We start from the raw sequence: 19,004 nt of genomic DNA, 5'->3' as shown, positions 1-19,004 counted from the left end.
GCTTCCTGTTAGGTACTTGCTAGTAGGTGCTGGCCACTGTCAGGCACTATCTTTTGGCTTTCAGCACCCTGCTTGAAGCTCTAAGCGGTCCACAGGCCCTCCGCTTGTGTCTGTCTCCTCAAGCCTTGGCCACAAGCAGGCGGGACCAATCTGCCCTCTTTGCCTGTCTGCCAGCTGTCAGTCTTTTTTCAATATATATTTTTGATTTTTTACAGAGAGGAAGGGAGGGGGATAGTTAGAAACATCGATGAGAAACAGCGATCAGCTGCCTCCTGCACACTCCCCACTGGGTATGTGCCCGCAACCAAGGTACATGCCCCTGACTGGAATCGAACCTGGGACCCTTCAGTCCGCAGGCCGATGCTCTATCCACTGAGCCAAACCGGCTAGGACCAGCTGTCAGTCTTAATCACTCAGAGTCTGTTTCTGACAGGGCTTAGGGCTTTAGGTGGGGTTGGTGTTGTTTCGCTTTCAGGGAATAAGATGGGTGGTTTTTTCCTGAGGAGAGCTACTCCTCCACACGCGACCCAAAATATTACTCTGGCCTTGGTTGGTCAGAGATCCTTGCAGGGAGGCCAGTGGGGTTGGCTGGCAAGCTGGAGTTTCTTCAGTCTGGTTCACAGAATAGCAAGGCCGACGGGCCCCTCTGCCAATCCAGTCACTGGGGGCTCTTGGGGCCTATTCAGACCCAGACACTTGGCCTCTGCCTTTGTTTTCAAAATGCAGGCAGGGTGTGGCCGGCTGTATTACCGGGAGGGGCTGGCTCTTCAGGAGAGAAATGGCCTCTTAGGGTTCGAAGTCCAACAATGTCCCAATGCCAGATTCCCGGCCACGTGTCCCTGCCCTGCTCCCCTCCCCCACCTCTCCTCAGGGACCTCAAGACTGTGCCTCTCTCGCTGCTCCAAGTGTTTGCAATGGAAAGATCCTATGTTCTGGGTTTAGCAAATAAAAGCAAAGACAAAGCAACCAAAACCACCACGAACTGCGAGTTTTCTCCTCCCGGCACTGCGCTGCTTGGGCTGTCTTTCGGGCGCCTTTCTCGGCGCAGCCTTCGCGGCTGTGGTGCAGTGCAGCGTCCTCCTCACCCTCTCCGCCCGGCGGCTGTGTGTCCCTCTCCAGCCCAGATCCCCGTTTCTACCTTTCTCCAGGCCTCCTCTGCCCTTCCTTGTTGTAAATTGTCTCCTCAGCTGTGTGTAATTTGTTCATTCCTGTGGATGATCGCCCGTTTAGTTGCTTTTCCAGTCTGGCTCCAGCACGAGGTGCATGGCACATCTGCCTATTTGGCCGTCGTTTTCTGTCCCCACCTCTTTTATTTTAGCCATCCTAGTGGATATGAGCAGGTTCTCTGTTCATATTTAAACTTCCCTTTTTGTCTTACAAAAATATATAACACAGCTACTTTATATTCTGCATCTGACAATACCAACATCTGAAGTCTTTGTTTTGAGCTGGTTTCCACTCTGCTGCTTCGTTCATGTTCATGGTTTTGTCAATTTTTAAAATCTAAGTTTCTCATTTTTCTTGGAACTTTATCTTTGGGAATAATCGAAACATTAGGATGAACATGGGATTCGGTTGCCTCCCGCAGGTTCTGAGAAGCATTAACAGAAAAATGTTAAATTCTTCACTTGAGGTTTTTTAAACTGCCCAGGTAGGGTGAATTTAGACTGAAGCTCACATGAGAATTAGCTTATCAATTCTCAGGGAAGATGTTTTTCCTCTCAATTTACTGCCAAAGTTTTGGACAGAAACAAGTTTTCTTCTGATCCCCAGAGTGGGAGAGTTGGGGTTCCCCCACTCAATTTCACTTTTATGCTGGCCTACATTTTCCTTGCCTTCATGCTGCCTATCCAGGCATTTAGGAAAAGTTTTAATATTTTATGCAGCATGTTTGTTTTCAATGGAAGGGTTAATCATCTGCCAAGCTAACAAAAATGCAAGTCTGTAAACAAGCTGATTTAGTGTGCTTTTCGTGTTGTTTGTTTTTAAATCCTTACCCAAGGATATTTTTCTACTGAATTTTAGCGAAAGGGGAAGAAGGGTGAGGGGGAGAGACATCAATCAGGTGCCTCCTGTACATGCCCCAACCGGGGATCAAACCCCAAACCTGAGTATGTGCCCTGAACGGGAATCAAACCTGTGATCCTTCGGTGCACAGAACGATGCTCCAACCGAGCCACACCGGCCAGGGCTGTTGTGCTTTTCTTTAATTTACCTTACAGACTATTTAATCAAGAAATGTGGCTCATCTCTTAGGTGATTCCTATCATCTGGTACTACCGAGCCATCTTTTGTAAGACTCAATATATTGTACCCAATACAAAATAGTAATGATTAATAACTACACATACCTGATTCAAAATCATTGGCTATGGAGTATGGGTTTACATCGCACCAAATTACAAACTTTCCTAAACATCTTTTAACATTTCACTTTCCCCATTCCCCTGAATAGAGGATTATTTTTTCTCTGGACACCTGCTTCTCCTTCCTCTTGGAGAGAGGAGTCAGGGTGGAGAGTAAGAGGTCAAAGATAACTGATTACTCCAAAGTGTTAATCTCAAAAGCCTGAACAAGTATGGGAGGGTACATAGTGCATGTTTACTGGTGCAAGATGAGCTCTAGTTCATGCATGAAAGGGCCTCTATTGCTGTCAGCTCTGATGGGCAGAATAAGATTGAAGATAAGGAGAGAGAAAAATCAAATTGTCAAGCTGAGATAATGACTTTTGCCTGGTTTCTAGAAACCAACCAGAGACCCTTATTAATATTGTCCTTCTCAAAAGATATACATAAAATACATTATAAAGATATTCAGCTGTTCAGTAAAACCTTGATATAATGGACTAATTCTGGCAAGGTGGTGTCCAGTAAAGCCCAAAGTCCGTTATGTAATAAATAGATTTTTCTGAATGTGTATGTTAAAAAATTGACAAATTAGTTTACCTGTTTTTACTTATGTAGACACATTTGTATAATTAAAATTAAATATGTATAAAAAGTTTACTTTCAGAGAAAAGTTTTCTACATGTATTACTCTTAATTTTAAATTTATACTGAATAGGTCCAGTAAATGCATGCATTCACCAGTCACCTTGGATAAACAAATGCACGTGGCTGGGGCGTGGCTTAACATCACCAGCAGGCGGCAGAAGTTAAATAAAACTGTTACAGAAAGTCTAGCCAGGTAATAGAACCAATTACCCAATGATGTGGTTCAATCATGAGCTAATCATTTGAGGAACACTGTTTATGAGCAGTGACTCTTGAATTAAAATATGTAAACTGTAGTTATAGATATATAATATATATTTATGTCAGCAAAATTTCCCAACATATGGCCTGTCTGCTAAAATTTGTTAAAAATTAATGAATGAATGAATGAACAAAATTCATAATTACTGAATTAATAATTAAAAAAAACTGTTAATCCTAATATATAAAAACCCTAGGTCTGTCACATCCACAAAGACCGGGAGGCTTGATCCAACCGGAAGTCAGTCCTGCAGTCAGCGCTGGGTTGCCGTGGTGACCCAGCGCTGACTGCTATGGCTGCAGGCACTGTGACCCAGCACTGACTGCTGAGGGGGCTGTGAATCAGGCCCAGAGAGAGGCCTAAAGAGAGAAGCAGGGTCTGATCCATAGCCTCTGTGGCAGCTGTTGATCAGCACTTGCCTCTCTCTTTAGCTCTGGGCCTGGTCAGCAGCCACACCTCCATTTCCCTCCAGGCCTCCACCAGGCCTTTCTGATCAGGCCCCATTGATAGGCCCAGAGATGCTGACTGGCATAGAAACCGACCAATCAGAACCAAATCTGGGTCAACTGTGAGGAGCCAATGGCTGCCTAGGAGGTAGAGCTTTTGATGCTGACTGGCATAGAAACCGACCAATCAGAACCAAATTGACCATCAGAGGAGGGCAGTTGGGGGTGAGATCAGGCCTGCAGGGGAGGGCAGAAGGGGTGAGATCAGGCCAGCAGGGGAGGGCAGTTAGGGGTGATCAGGCAGGCAGAGGCAGTTAGGGGCCATCAGGCTGGCAGGAAAGGGCAGTTGGGGGTGAGATCTGGCCGGCAGAGGAGGGCAGTTGGGGGCCATCAGGCTGGCAGGGGAGAGCATTTGGGGGAGAGATCAGGTCGGCAGGAGAGGGCAATTGGGGGCGAGATCAGGCTGGCAGAGGAGGGCAGTTGAGGGTGACCAGGCTGGCAGGGGAGGGCAGTTGGGGGCGATCAGGCCAGCAGGGGAGCGGTTAGGGTTTGATCAGGCTGGCAGGCAGAAGCAGTTAGGGGCAATCAGGCAGGCAGGCAGGCAAGCAGTTAGGAGCCAGCAGTTGTGGATTGTGAGAGGGATGTCCAACTGCCAGTTTAGAAATGTCCAACTGCCGGTTTAGGTGTCTGACTTCCAGCAGTCAGACATCCCCTGAGGGGTCCCAGATTGGAGAGGATGCAGGCTGGGCTGAGGGACACCCCCCGCCCCCAGTGCATGAATTTTGTGCACCGGGCCTCTAGTGTAATTATAAGCAAACCTTGGTTAAGAGCATTTTAAAACTAAAAGGGCGTTAATTTTCACATATGACATATAGACCAGAAATTTTGTCCGTTAAATCTGAAGTCCGTTAGCCCTGACCAGTTTGGCTCAGTGGATAGAGCATTGGCCTGCGGACTAAAGGGTCCCAGGTTCGATTCCGGTCAAGGGCATGTACCTTGGTTGCAGGCACATCCCCAGTGGGGGGTGTGCAGGAGGCAGCTGATCTGTTTCTCTCTCATCGATGTTTCTGACTCTCTATCCCTCTCCCTTCCTCTCTGTAAAAAATCAATAAAATATATATATTTTTTAAAAAATCTGAAGTCCGTTAAATCAAGGGATGCACAACCAATGGTTTACTGAACCAACTTTGACACAAAGCAATCCCACATAATAGGAATGCAAAAATACACTATCAAGTCAGTCAGACCAAAGAGCTCTGGCCGTTATTTCCAGTCAAGAGAGTGGCCAAATTGATTGACAACCAAACCTGAAAAGTCCAAAGCTTTTAAAAATGTTTTTGACAAATATTTATGAACTAAAGAAAATCCTAATTATATAAAATACTAGAGGCCCGGTGCATAAAATTCGTGCACAGGGGGGTGGGGGGGGCTGTCCCTCAGCCTGGCCTGCACCCTCTCCAATCTGGGCCCCTCGAGGGATGTTCTACTGCCGGTTTACAGGGATCGGGCCTAAACCAGCAGTCGGACATCCCTCTCGCAATCCGGGACTGCTGGCTCCTAACAGCTCACCTGCCTGCCTGATTGCCCCTAACCACTCTGCCTGCTGGCCTGCTCGCCCCCACTGCCCCCCTGCTGGCCTGCTCACTCCAAACTGCTCCCCCTGCTGTCCTGATCACCTCCAACTGACCCCCACTGATGGCTTGCTCGCCCCAACTGGCCCTCCTACTGGTCTGCTTACCCCCAATGGCCCCACCCCCCACCAGCCTGATCACCCACAACTGCCATCCCATCCTGGCCTGATCACCCACAACTGCCCTCCTCTAACCTTGGCCTCTAACCACCTCTACCTCGGCCCCGACACCATGGCTTTGTCCAGAAGAACATCCAGAAGGTCTCCCAGTCTAATTAGCATATTACCCTTTTACTAGTATAGATAGAGGCCTAGTGCACAGGTGGGGGCCAGCTGGTTTGCCCTGAAGGGTATCCCAGATCAGGGTGGGGGTTCCCTTGGGGCATGGGGTGGCCTGGGTGAGGGGCCTGTAGTGGTTTGCAGGCCGGCCATGCCCCCATGGGGTGAGGGTCCCCGTCGGGGGGGGGGGCGTGGCCAGCCTGGATGAGGGGCTGAGGGCTGTTTTCAGGCTGCCACAGCCCCTTCAGGGGGGGGGGGGGTCCCGCTGGGGTGCCTGGCCAGCCTGGGTGAGGGGCTGAGGGCCGTTTTCAGGCTGGCCAAGCCCCCCAGCGGGGACCCTCACCCCATGGGAGTGTGGCCAGCCTGGGTGAGGAGCTGAGGGCGGTTTTCAGGCTGGCCACGCCCCCTGGGAATCCAGGCTCCCAGCCCCTCCTTTTTTTCTTTCTTTTCTTTCTTTTTTTTTTTTTTTTTTTAATGCCTCCTTGAGCGGAGGCCAGGGCTGGCTGGAAGCAGGTATCTGGGATTTATTTATCTTCTATAATTGAAACTTTGTAGCCTTGAGCGGAGGCCAGGGTCAGCCAGGATGGGCAGGAAGCTTGGCTTCCTCCATCGCTGGGGGCAACCCAAGCCTCCTGCTCGCTCCAGCTCTGTGGCCGCCGCACTCTTTGTTGCGTTAATTTGCATACTTGCTCCTGATTGGCTGGTGGGCGTAGCTGAGTGATGGTCAATTTGCATGTTTCTCTTTTATTAGTGTAGACTAGAGGCCCGGTGCATGAAATTCATGCACAGGGCGGAGCGTCCTTCAGTCCAGCCTGCACCCTCTCCAATCTAGGACCCCTCAAGGGATGTCCGACTGCCTGTTTAGGCCCAGTGGGATGTCCCAGTGAGACATCCTTCTCACAACTCAGGACTGCTGGCTCCCAACCGCTTGCCTGCCTGCCTGATTGCCCCTAACTGCTTCTGCCTGCCAGCCTGATCACCCCCTAACCACACCCCTGCCAGCCTGATCGATGCCTAACTGCTTCCTGTCTGGCCTGATTGCCCCTAACTGCCCTCCCCTGCTGGGCCAGTCACCCCTAACTGCCCTCCTTTACCATCTTGGTCACCCCTAACTGCCCACCCTGCAGGCCTGGTTGTCCCCAACTGCCCTCCTCTGCAGGCCTGGTTCTCCACAACTGCCCTCCCCTGAAGGCCTGGTCACCCCTAACTGCCCTCCCCTGCCAACCTGATCACCCCTAACTGTCCTCCCCTGCAGGCCTTGTCCCTCCCAACTGCCCTCCCCTGCAGGCCTGGTCACCCCCAACTACTCTCCCCTGCAGGCCTGGTTGCCCCCAACTGCCCTCCCCTGCAGGCCTGGTTGCCCCCAACTGCCCTCCCCTACAGGCCTGGTCCCCCCTAACTGCCCTCCCCTGCAGGCCTGGTCCCCCCAACTGTCCTCTCCTGCAGGCCTGGCCACCCCCAACAGCCCTCCTTTGCCGTCCCAGTCACCCCTAACTGCCCTCCCCTGCAGATCTTATCACCCCCAACTGCCCTCCCTTGCAGGCCTGGTCCCTCCCAACTGCCCTCCCCTGTTGGCCTGATCACCCACAACTGCCCTCCGCTGCCGGCCATCTTGTGTCCACATGGAGGCAGCCATCTTTGAGCACAGGGGGCAGTCATCTTGTGTGTTGGAGTGATGGTCAATTTGCATATTACTCTTTTATTAGATAGGATATATGGGGGGGAAACATGAAGGAAGTATGCTAGCATGTAAATGGTCTCTATGTTATTACAAGTTGTCATCTTTTTGTGTTTTGGTTTGTAAATATGGTGACAGAGTGATGAGCAGAACTTGGGCTTTGGAGTCTAATGACCTGGGCATTACCCTATCTCTGTTATGTAAGAAATCTAACATCTCTGAGCCTGAGTCTTTTCCACATGAAAACTAGGAATAAGGACAAGGCTGATATGTAGCTTCAATGATGTGAAGTGCTTGCCATAACAGTAAATAGGAATTATATGAACACGTATTGCATTTGGGTACTTGCTCCTTCTTTCATTTTCTATTTTACTTATTGTTTTAAACATTGCTTCTCCACTATTTCCTTAGAGCTCAATTTCCTTCTTATAAAATTAGTATACACTTCATCAGGTTTTCTTCTCAGCACAGGTAAATTAAATGTAAACTCTTTCAGTCTATTAGAAATTTTATGTTCACTCTTGAAAAATAGTTTAGCAGAATATGAATTTCTGGATTTGACTTTTTTAAACCAGAACTTTGAAGATGTTCTATTATCTTTTGGCTTCTATCATAACTCTTCAGCAGGTTGCTGTGAACCAAACTTTGCTTTGCAGGTAACCCATCTGTACCCTCTGGTCGTTTTGAAGATGGTCAGTTTTGCAGTTTTGTTTTAAACATTATGTATGCGCTCACATGCGCATGTGTACACGTTCTATGAAAAGTTGACACAGAATTGCATGTAATCTGTGCGGATAGTTTAACCACTACCCAACTCAAAAAATAGAATATTGTTGATACATTAGTCTCCTGTATATCCCTCTGCCCCAGAAGTAGCCACTAACCTGGATTTTACTAGTATAGTAATCAGTTCCTGTTTCTGACACTTTCAAATTAATATCCAACAATAACAGCAAAGCAACGCTTTGGAATGTCCTGTACAGCACACGTTCTACGCAGCATACTTGATAATGGTTCTCCAGGCTGAAGTGATGAGAAAGCCGCTCTCACTGCACATTCTTATACCTTCTAGAATTTAATAACATATGCACTTATGACCCTCTCCAAAGATAAAATATAGACAAAAATAAAAGGGACATCAACATCAAAGCATATGGAGAAAATAACATTTAAGAACTAACTACATGTAGATTAAAATATTATGGTTACCTGGGAGGGGAAGGTGGATAAAAAATATTAAAACGTCTTGAAAGCTAATAAGAAATTGAGGAGTCAGTGGGTCAAAATCCAACAAAAACAAAGGACCCTAGGAGGTAAACCCAGCACTCAACACCATTTTTTTGTCCCAAGAATATTTGCCAAACCTGACAAAAACCAGAGTAATATTCTGGCAGCCTCATAGGGCTAGACAGGCAAAAGGCAGTCCTCTCCCCGCACCACCAACAGGATAAACCACCTCTTCGTCAGGTTGGCGCTCCCAGGCTGCACTCTCCACATGCAGGCCCTGGCCTGGAGTGCAGCACCATCAAGCTGCCCTGGTGATCCAGGAGACCTCAATTTAAAGTAAGGAGCTCCCAAACTAGTTGTGCCCCCAGGCACCTGACCGAAATGATCCCCCACACACACCAAAGAAAAAGTACCATCATTCTAGTCCTTTGCTCCATGTCATACCGATAGGTCTCAAGTGGCAGAGCTACAATTTTAAATCAAGTTCTTTTGACCCCAGAACCTATGTTCTTACTTTTCTAAACTGCCACAGGAAAAAAAAAAAAAAGTGTATGGGAATGGAAGTCACTTAATCTAAAGTTATGAACTGTTTGGAGTTCTTTTCAAAACCTGCAGAAGTGATCAGCCAGCACTGCAGACACATCTCTAAGGACAAGAACACCTTTTTCATGAAGGGAATCTAGTCCAATTTTTGAAGAGCTAGCTGAACCTGTCACTAACTTCTACTCCCGGTCCTTACCTGGTCCTCTAGGGCAGTGGTTGGCAAACTGCCGCTCGCGAGCCACATGCGGCTCTTTGGCCCCTTGAGTGTGGCTCTTCCACAAAATACCACGTGCGGGCGCGCACGTACAGTGCGATTGAAACTTCGTGGCCCATGCGCAGAAGTCGGCTTTCGGCTCTCAAAACAAATTTCAATCGTTGTACTGTTGATATTTGGCTCTGTTGACTAATGAGTTTGCCGACCACTGCTCTAGGGTGACAAGTTTCAATCTGTCTACACTGAAAGCCCCCACACCTTTCCTTCTCCAGGCCCAAACAGCCTTTTTCCTTCAGTGAAAACTCAATTGACATATTTTTAGCTCTCTCATATTAGGCTGTTATGGGTGTGGATGGTTCACATTATTTCTGTTCTTTTTCAGATGGTATCTGGACTAGGCATGGTTTGAATAGCACAGGGTCAAGCAAGACTATCATCTACCATGCCCTGGGCTTAAAACCAACTACTGCAGTAGAAAAACTGCATTCCACTGCAGTGCAGAAAACTACAAACACTTTCATTAAGCATCCGAGTGAGAGCTAGCTAAGAAGCTGCTCTCAAGATTTGTCACAACTCCTCATGCTGTAGCGGAACTGGTCTTTGGTTCTTTAAATAAGTCACGAGCCTCTTCCCCTCAGGGTGCTTGCTGGCTGTACTGGAGCCACTCTCCCACTCCCCTCCACCCCTAACTTCCTGCCTGGTTGGGACCTACTAAGCTCAAACCTAGCCCAAGCCTCAGCCTCACATCTTCAGGGAAATCCTAAGTCCCTGTTTTACGCTCCTACCTTACAACAGAATTTAAATTGTTCATTTAAAGACTCTTCTTGCCCAGCTGATGTGGCGCAGTGGTGATCATCGACCTATGAACCAGGAGGTCATGGTTTGATTCCCAGTCAGGGCACATGCCCGGGCTGTGGGCTCAATCCCCATTAGAGGGAGTACAGGAGGCAGCCAATGGATGATTCTCTCTCATCATTGATGTTTCTCTCTCTCCCCCTCTCCATTCCTCTCTCTGAAATCAATAAAAACATTTTTTTTTTTTAAAAAGACTCTTCTTCACTAAAGAATAAGCTCCATAACGGCAGACCAATGGGGGGGGGTGGGGTGTCAATAAATGTTGAGCTTTTCTTTTTCATTCAAACATATTCCCACTCCCAACAGGGCATTGGCACCAACATACTTTCTCTCTGCAGCCTCTCCGGATCCTGATACATGCCTGAGGGTTTCTCATCTCCCACTGCCCTGTATTTAGGCAGGACCACGATTTACCTCCCACATTATTATAGCACTTAACCATTTGGGCCTAGTTGGGTCTTACGGGATCTGATTTTCCCTCAACACACTGACTGTATCTCACCAGCTGTATCAACGGCAGACTCTGCCACTGAACCAGGCCCCCTCCTTCTGGAAGCCGTGGCTTCTTGGGGTTCAGGGCCAGTGAAGAGGTCTATTGACTTCCCCAAACTTAGGCAACTTACATGACTTCCCAACATTTGCTACATGCATCTGAGGCTGACTCAGTAACATAGACTTACAGGTTGGAAAAGCTATTGTAGCATTTCAATCTCCCTGGAATCCATGTCCTCTGCCCCACAAACACACACCATTATAAACAGAAAAGAAGCTGATTTCAGGTACAAGTAATTCTGGCAGCTTCTCTTTCTTCCTAACAGCATTTTAAGCCTTTATAGGATTTCTAAGCATCATAGAATTTAGGTAACAGGGAGAAAAGTAACTTTATATCAAGAAAGCCATAAAAATATAGCATTTGAAGTAAAATATTCAAGCCCATAGTTGTAAAGGAGCAGTGTGTAAACATAGAACCTTCCCACCTTTGAAGGAAAATGTCAAATCATGGTTCAGTCAAGACAAAGGGAAAATAGACTCAGAAGTCCCTTGTCTGCTCCTAGTTTACTTCAATTCTACTTAAATAGTATTCCTTGATATTGTTACTGAATAATTATCATAATGCTCTTTTGCACACCCCTGACCGACAGATTTCCAACCGTCTTCACCCAAGGCAATATAAAAAGCCATGCACAAATGGCCTAGGGCGCCTCCGAGTGCTGACCTGCCAGGTGGGTTCTGAACTATTGACTACAGATCTCTGGGAACATGTTCTCAAAAAGCCAGGAAGCTACAAATGTTCATTCCTTTTCTCCATGTAAAATGCCTCATTAAAACACAGATACTATGTCTCCGTACAATAACTCTATTGAAAAAGGAAATGTAAATCGAACAGAATCTGCTCTTGGTAAACCTATGCAGCCTCCCCCTGCTTTCTTCTCTATACTTAAAACAATATGCGTTCAACAATTATGATTTGCTTTCTTCTCAGGAGAAATCAACTCACCAAGTTTATAATTTCTAGAATCTTCCTCCCCCCTTCAAGCAATCCTAGAGAATGGAAAAATTGCTTGACTATCGTTCAAATTTTCTAAGCACATGACCTCATTTGCTTTAAATCAGAGGTTGCATCTCAAATACCTACAGGCCCCCAGCGGGCAACAGAAATGGGAGAAGTGGAGCAGGTCCTGCCAGAGGTAAAAAGAAACATAAACCCAGACTGCTGCCAGAGGAGTGCAATCAGTTCCAGAGCTTCCATTTTTTAAAGGAGAATCTGTAACAAAACATATTGAAATGTGAAACCTCCTTATTTTTGTGTTAATTACCTTAAAATACTCTCCCATTGGGCCAAAGCATATCATTGGGCTGATTCAGCAAACAGGAGTCCAGTCTTAACCCCTTACTCTAAGCTAAGAAATCTATGTAGGTATCTGTTTAAAAGAAGAGGTATGGGGGAAGGGGAGTGAGGAGCTAAAACATCAAATTCAGGGGCTTCAATCCTGTCTTAAAATGTTTCTTTTGTATTTCTCTCCAATCTAAAGCATTACCCTCCTTAACCTAAAACACAAATAGGTGATTACAAAACTACTAAGGATGGAGGGGAAAAATGCAACAATTACCCCCAAGGAATCACCTTCACCCATTCTTTTGTTCCTGCTATAAACATACTATTGCAAAAAGGGCTCAGATTTTTACTCTTACACTTTTCACATAAGAACCCCAAGGGCATATTCTTCCTTGGATATGTGACTCCTCTCTATCTGTCCACTTTCAAAAATCTGAAGTATTTCATCAAGCCCTGTCCCTCACCCTCCTCTCTATCCCAGATAGGACACAGATCACAAATAATCCCAATGTACAAAATTGTTCAAATTTTGGAATTGCAGTTCAAGTAATCTTGCTAACCTTTTCTCAGAATTTTTAAATTGTTGTGTTGACTGGGATGCACTCACACCCAAGCCATTGTTTGTTATAATTTCTTGGCATTTTGAAACATTCCTAAAAAACTAGAAAAATCATTCCCTAATTTCTAGGGCTTAAAATACTTAAGGCAGTCAAATTCCATTCGTAATAAATTAACAGCACCTAACTTTTAACCCTTTGCACTCGCTTGCTTTTTTCTCGATTCCTTTATTCTACTCGGGATTTAATTTTTTAAATACCCCAGATTTTACAAAGCATGGCAGTAGAATAAAAAACTGGAGTTTCTTTTCATACAAACTTATTTATTTGGATTTTTTTATAATTCAAATTATTGATACATTCAAAGAGTATAAAAAGAGCTGCTACCGATGCTAACCGTGTCGAGTCACACTCGACATCCGAGTGCAAAAGGTTAAGTGCTTTATGCTTCATGGCATAATAGAGGTATGATCCCTATGTTCTATGGAAGGAGTGTTCAACCCACGCCAGAATTATTTCATAACACACTCATAGTGAAGGCAATCAAAATATTCTACTACTTCAAGGGTGTCAAACTCAAAGGCTAACATGGGCCAAATAAACAAGGTTTAAGTTTATGTGGGCCGTTAAAAAACAAAAGCTTCAATTTTCATAGAAATGTAGGTTTATTTTGATAGAGACATGCTGAATACAAAGGGCTGAAATAAATGATCGTTAACATAAAATAATTGAATATTTTAATAAAAATTAGTTTTTCTTAAACATTAACTTACCAGACAAAATAACTGCACAAAGTAATAAGCATAACACAAATAAACCTATTTATTTTGTTCTCTGAAAGCAAAATATTTCCTGTTGCGCACACCAAACAAGTCAGTCCAAGACTAATGACGTGGCAATCAGCTGCTAAAATATTCGCTGCTAGTATTAGTGGAGAGAAATGGTGCGCCTGTGCTTAAGGCATGTAAGGGAAATGAACGCAACATGATTATAGTAATCAGTCATTAGCAAACATTGTAGTTTGTTATTAATAGCTAGAGGCCCGGTGCACAAAATTCGTGCACGAGGGAGTCCCTCAGCCCGGCCTGCACCCTCTCCAATCTGGGACCTCTCAGGGGATGTCCGACTGCCAGAATGGCCGACCCCCTCAGGGATCGGGCCTAAAATGGCACTCAGACATCCCTCTCACAATCCGGGACCACTAACCGCTCGCCTGCCTGCCAGCCTGATCGTTCCCTAACTGCTCCCCTGCCAGCCTGGTTGATGCCTAACTGCTCTCCTGCTGGCCCAATCACCCACAACTGCCCTCCCCTGCCGTGACCCGCCTCCTCCGCTGGGCCCCACCTTCACTGTGAGCATGGCCATCTTGTGACGGCCATCTTGTGACAGCCATCTTGTGACGACGTTAGGGCGTGTTGCGTGAGGGTGTGACAACCACTTAGGCTATTATTAGTATAGATTATGTATAACAGGATATTGTAAAAATTAAGTTACGAAATTTTTATTAAAACGTTTCTTACATACCATTATATCAGTGGGCTGAAAGCAGCCTGCGAGTTTGACATGCTTGTTCTACTTTGTACTAAAATCCAAATCAGATTAGACAAATAGCCTTTCAAGTCACGGTGTCAGAATCCAGAAGCACCTAAATAAGTAGTTAGAATCCAGTGTCCAATTAAAAATATTCTTGACCTAGCCAGGTGGCTCAGTTGTTTAGGGCATGTTCCGTGCACCAAAAGGTTGCGGATTCGATCCCCAGTTCTCTCACATCGATGTTTCTCTCTCTCTCTCTCTCTCTCTCTCTCTCTCATTAGTAAACATGTCCTCAGGTGAGGACTTAAATATATATATATTCATTCCTAACTTCTCTTGTTCTAGAAAACCATGTTGGAAGCACTGAGATTATTTGATGTGTCTTCTATTATAGCAGTTCCACTTGTATGCCTTTGTTTTAGTTCAGTACAGAGTAGTTAATAAGATACTATACAATGAAACCAAGGCCAGGCATGTCTTAAGTTTATTGGAGAATTCTTAGGTGGAAGGGGAAAAATCACAGACTTAAACAATAGATGAAAGATAAAAGAACAACTGTGAATTATTACAAAAGTAATTTCTGAAATGTTTATTTTGAACCACTGCTGAAACAAAATTTTAGTGCATCCTAAAGTTCATATTTCGGTAAATGAACATATTAAATTACTGAAAAGCAGAAAGAAGTTACTGTTATACAATACAAGGTTTTAATATAGTAATTCAGCACAGTCAAATAAACAACTACAATTATTTAAAGCTGCTTTTGCTATATATCTGGTATATTAAATAAGAATGTGAATTACTTTTAACACTGCACAAATAACCGAAGATAGCAAATCCAGCAATATTAAACCTGATATTAAATAGTATTCAAACATTACAACAAAAATAAAACAATGAACTTCTACAACTACAATTCTACCCTTGTGAAAGGAATGTACATGGATGGTAAAAAAAATAAATAAATAAAGTGACAAGAGTGACTAACACTGTATCTGCTTCTTCAGAGCAGAAATAGTGAGTAACTACATACAGGGCTTTTTGCTACAAATGAGAAAAAAATGTATTTCACTTTAGTACAATTTTATAATTCCCATTGAAGCTCTAACTCTTTTGTGCTGGTGACAGGTGGATAGGGTTTTAAATGAAAGTATTTTCCCTACAGTTTGAGTATGGATGTGTCATTTTTTAAAAATTAGTTGGAAAGTTTCCATTGAAAAATATAAAATTTAAGCAATATACTGATGGGAAATTGATAACATTTAATTGTGGAAGAATAATATTAGCTAAATAATTAACTAAGAAAACATCTGGGTCTGGACTCTGATGATGACTCAAGTTTGCCTCTGGGGAATGTGCACTAATGTCAAAGTCATTGGGTAAACCACCTTTCATTTCATATAGGGTGCATTTAGTAAGTAATCAAACTCTCTTATCAACAACATAAACCACTTATTTAAGCATAATGAAAGTATTATTAATTTAATTAATTCATATCAAATATCTGAAAGGGTAAGTGAAACATTTTTCAAAGTATAAAGATGTCATCACATATATTCACTGAGTGAATACTTTCAAAGGTTTTATTCCATTAAATTGTATCAAACCATCCAACAGACATTGTAATTTTCTTCTGTGATTTATAAATGAATCATTTCTTTTGTATAAATCTGTACATATTTTCAAAATCAACATTACTAATACCTAAAAATTTAAACTTAGCTTGAGAAAAGAAGACTATGAAAGACTTGCCACATTTCAATCTAAAATAATGTTCTAAAAACCCCTTATCAGAGGCCTCATTAATTTTCTTTCCACAGATCCTTCAATGGCTCTAAATGTGATAAAGAAAATTCAACTCAATGCACATCACAATTTTAACAGTTCTGAATAAGCTATTTCATAAGAGCCAAATCTACAGAATGGCATTAATACAATATTATAATATAAATAGGTCAAGTAGATTTGTATTCAAATAAGACAGAGTTGTCTTCAAAAAACAGAGCTGTTCTAAAGACTGAGCAATCAAAGGGATCTAGAATGTCTTTGGAAAAATCACAAAGTGCCTTCAAAGAAAGTAAATTTAGACTGTACTTGGTAAAAATACTGCTCTAAACACAAATGTTTTCTAAGTAAGGAGGCTTCTTTTCACATCTGCCAATACTTAACATTTTCTCTATGCCCCTGCACTGAACTGATACAAGTGTGGACTTTTCTATGATTATTACTAGGCATGCCAATACCTAATAACTGGGCTGACATAAGTGGAGGCTAACTAAGAGAACTCGGAAAACAGCACAGCTCCATAAAACTGCAAAGGAGAAAAGGAGCTGAGGAAAATCTTACCTCAAAATGACTACTGCCACAAGAAATAAACATAAACATTTTCAAGCACAAAATTTTACAAAAGTAATATAATGTCACTTTAGGTTAAAAGAAATTCAGAACTCAGTTTGCTGTTAATCAAACCCATACATACACTGAAGTTTCTAAACGCAATGACAGTTATACATTTGTAAAAATTCAATCCAAACTTAATCATCAGTTAACACATGTTATAATTAACAACACAGCTCCTAACATTTAAAAACCCAGTCCAGTGCTGCTGTATCTCAAGTTCCAAGAAGCTAAAGACAGAAACAATTCTGGTTATATAATTTCCTGCATTTCTCCACCTTAAAAAATACTTAAAGAAACTTGAGGAACTTTTATTTTCAAGGCCTGCTCTTTATCTTAAATTGAGAAAAACCAAAGCTTGCAATATAACCTCAAAATATTTAAATAGCTCTTGGCATTTTCTTAAAAAGCAAATTTGACTCTTTCATTATAAAATATATTTCTCTACCATAATTATTAATTCAAATTAACATTAAGTACCCCTATTTCTTGTCCCATGGCAGGTGCTATGGCTTCTACACTATGTGCAGCTTCCAAAAAAGTCAGTGCTCAGAAAAAAAAAATGTATTAAAGCAAAACCAAAGCCCCCAGAAAAAAGTGATTTACTCTGGATTACAAAATCCACTCATAGAAGAACCAAAAATTCACACATGCACACCCTCCAATACAAAACCAAGACACAATCTTGGTCCTCTAGACAAATCAACTTGCAGTTTCTAAAGCTAAAGCAGTAGGAAATGTCGAGCCCAAAAGGATCATGTCAGAGGTTTACAAAATAGTGCAGATAGATTTTATCACGGGAGGATCCTTTTTTTTTTTTTCCCCCTAGAAAAAAACTTATCCTTGCTCAAGAGGAGAGGTTTTCAAAAATTCAAGAGTGAAAATCATTATTGGGCTTCTCTAAATGCATTTCCCTATTAACATTAATTTTTTAAATTTCAACATGTTTTTCAACTTTATTTTAATTTATAGGATAAGTTGGGGACCCCAAATAGTCAAAAAAAAAAATAAAGTTTTTTGCTGCACAATCTTTACAGACATTTTATTTTAAAGCACCTTTTTAATATCAATGGTGAATTTCTAACCAAGAAAATATTAAAATAAAAGAGGGCACAAACCACTAGCAGCAAGGTTAAAGTATTCCTTTACACACACTCACACACACACACTCACACACACTCACTTTCCTGCCAGAATGATTGGAAATAATGTACTTTGATGAAAGGCTGAGGAAACTATCATTTACAGTATTAACAGAAACCTAAAATACTAATGTTCCTAAGGAATTAAATAGTTTGAGGGATTCAAAAACCTACCAATAGCTGAGCTTTCAAAATAAAATTGACTTCTAAAAATGAGTCCAAAACTACCAGAAAAAAATCAGCTCCAATGCTATTTTTTTTTTTTTTTTGGTCAAATTAGTTATTAACAGGATACCACTTGTTTACAAAGGAGCAAATTCTAACTCTTTATCCCTGGAACCTATCCTTAGCTACCTCAGTGCAGTTTCTAGCAGCACAGTTTGGATGTAAAAAGAATGACATGACTGTCCCTGAAAACCTCATGGTTACACCTTCCTTCAAATACGTTCTTAAGGTTTTAACATATTACACTTGTGTATAGAAGAATGAAGATAATATTTGACAGAGATTACAAAAGTATGAACTATATACAGTATGTGACGACAAATGAGCTTAACAAGCTATATTTACTTTCCCCCAATTCACTTTAAATGTTAATATTCACTATTCAAATTTTATCCTATGCGTCTTTATCTGTTTCTTCCTCTCCTAAAACGAGTAATAAACATATACTGGTTTGGAATTTGTTCTATGCGTTTTCCAAGAGCCAATCATACAGTGACTTGCATTTCTCCTCACTGGAAGTCTTTTCCACCACCTCATAGTAGTTAAGCACAGCCTGCAGGAGGTCTCCCACTTTCCATCCTTTTTCTTGTAATTGTTTTGAAAGCTAATAAGACAGAAAGATATGTCAAACATTAGCCAAAAATAATTTTATAACAATAAAGTTTTCATTTTTATTAACATCAGCGAAATCTAAGAATCCTGCTGTTTGTAATAAAATACTGTTTCCCAGTTATAACCAAGTTTTCTCCCTAACCACCACTTTACACAAATTAAACATTTTCCTTTCCTGCCCTTTATAAACACATCTCCTCCACAGAATGACACTTTGGCATTGCTGGAGACAGAACTCCAATAACCTCACCAAGCGAATATCCTGTGTGGGAGTATAGTGCTACATTTCTACAGGAAATTCTTAACCTAACTAAATACTCTTAACCTAACTAAATACATCTGCCACACCCTCTAGTAGAAACATAAAATAATAAAGACAATGTCAAGCTTAATAAAAGGATGTGGATTTTTCTTCCACAACATATAGTGTGGTGTGTGTTTTTGGAATACACACTGTAGCCTCAAAGGAAACATGGTTTTCTAAGTTAAGAAATGTTAATGTTTCAAAAAAACCCAAAAAGTAAAATATTGTGGTCATCATTTCACAATACAGTATATATGATGTTGTATACCT

General features: G+C 42.6%; 1 protein-coding gene across 6 annotated transcripts in view; it reads right to left on the bottom strand.

Annotated features, from left to right (window-relative positions):
* Window positions 1–14,525: 14,525 nt before the first annotated feature.
* The window catches only part of AKAP11 (A-kinase anchoring protein 11), a 58,594-nt gene continuing 54,115 nt past the window's right edge, over window positions 14,526–19,004 (bottom strand). For all 6 annotated transcript variants that reach the window (XM_079778837.1, XM_079778838.1, XM_079778839.1 and 3 more), the window contains one exon: window positions 14,526–18,422. In XM_079778837.1, the coding sequence (XP_079634963.1) occupies window positions 18,282–18,422 (141 nt within the window). In that variant the 3' untranslated portion in view covers window positions 14,526–18,281. The remainder of the gene's footprint in view (window positions 18,423–19,004) is intronic.

Source organism: Cnephaeus nilssonii, assembly GCF_951640355.1.
Source record: "Cnephaeus nilssonii genome assembly, chromosome: 8".
Classification (NCBI taxonomy): Eukaryota; Metazoa; Chordata; class Mammalia; order Chiroptera; family Vespertilionidae; genus Cnephaeus; species Cnephaeus nilssonii.
Note: the sequence above shows the minus strand (reverse complement) of the source record. Positions and strands in the feature narration are given on the sequence as shown.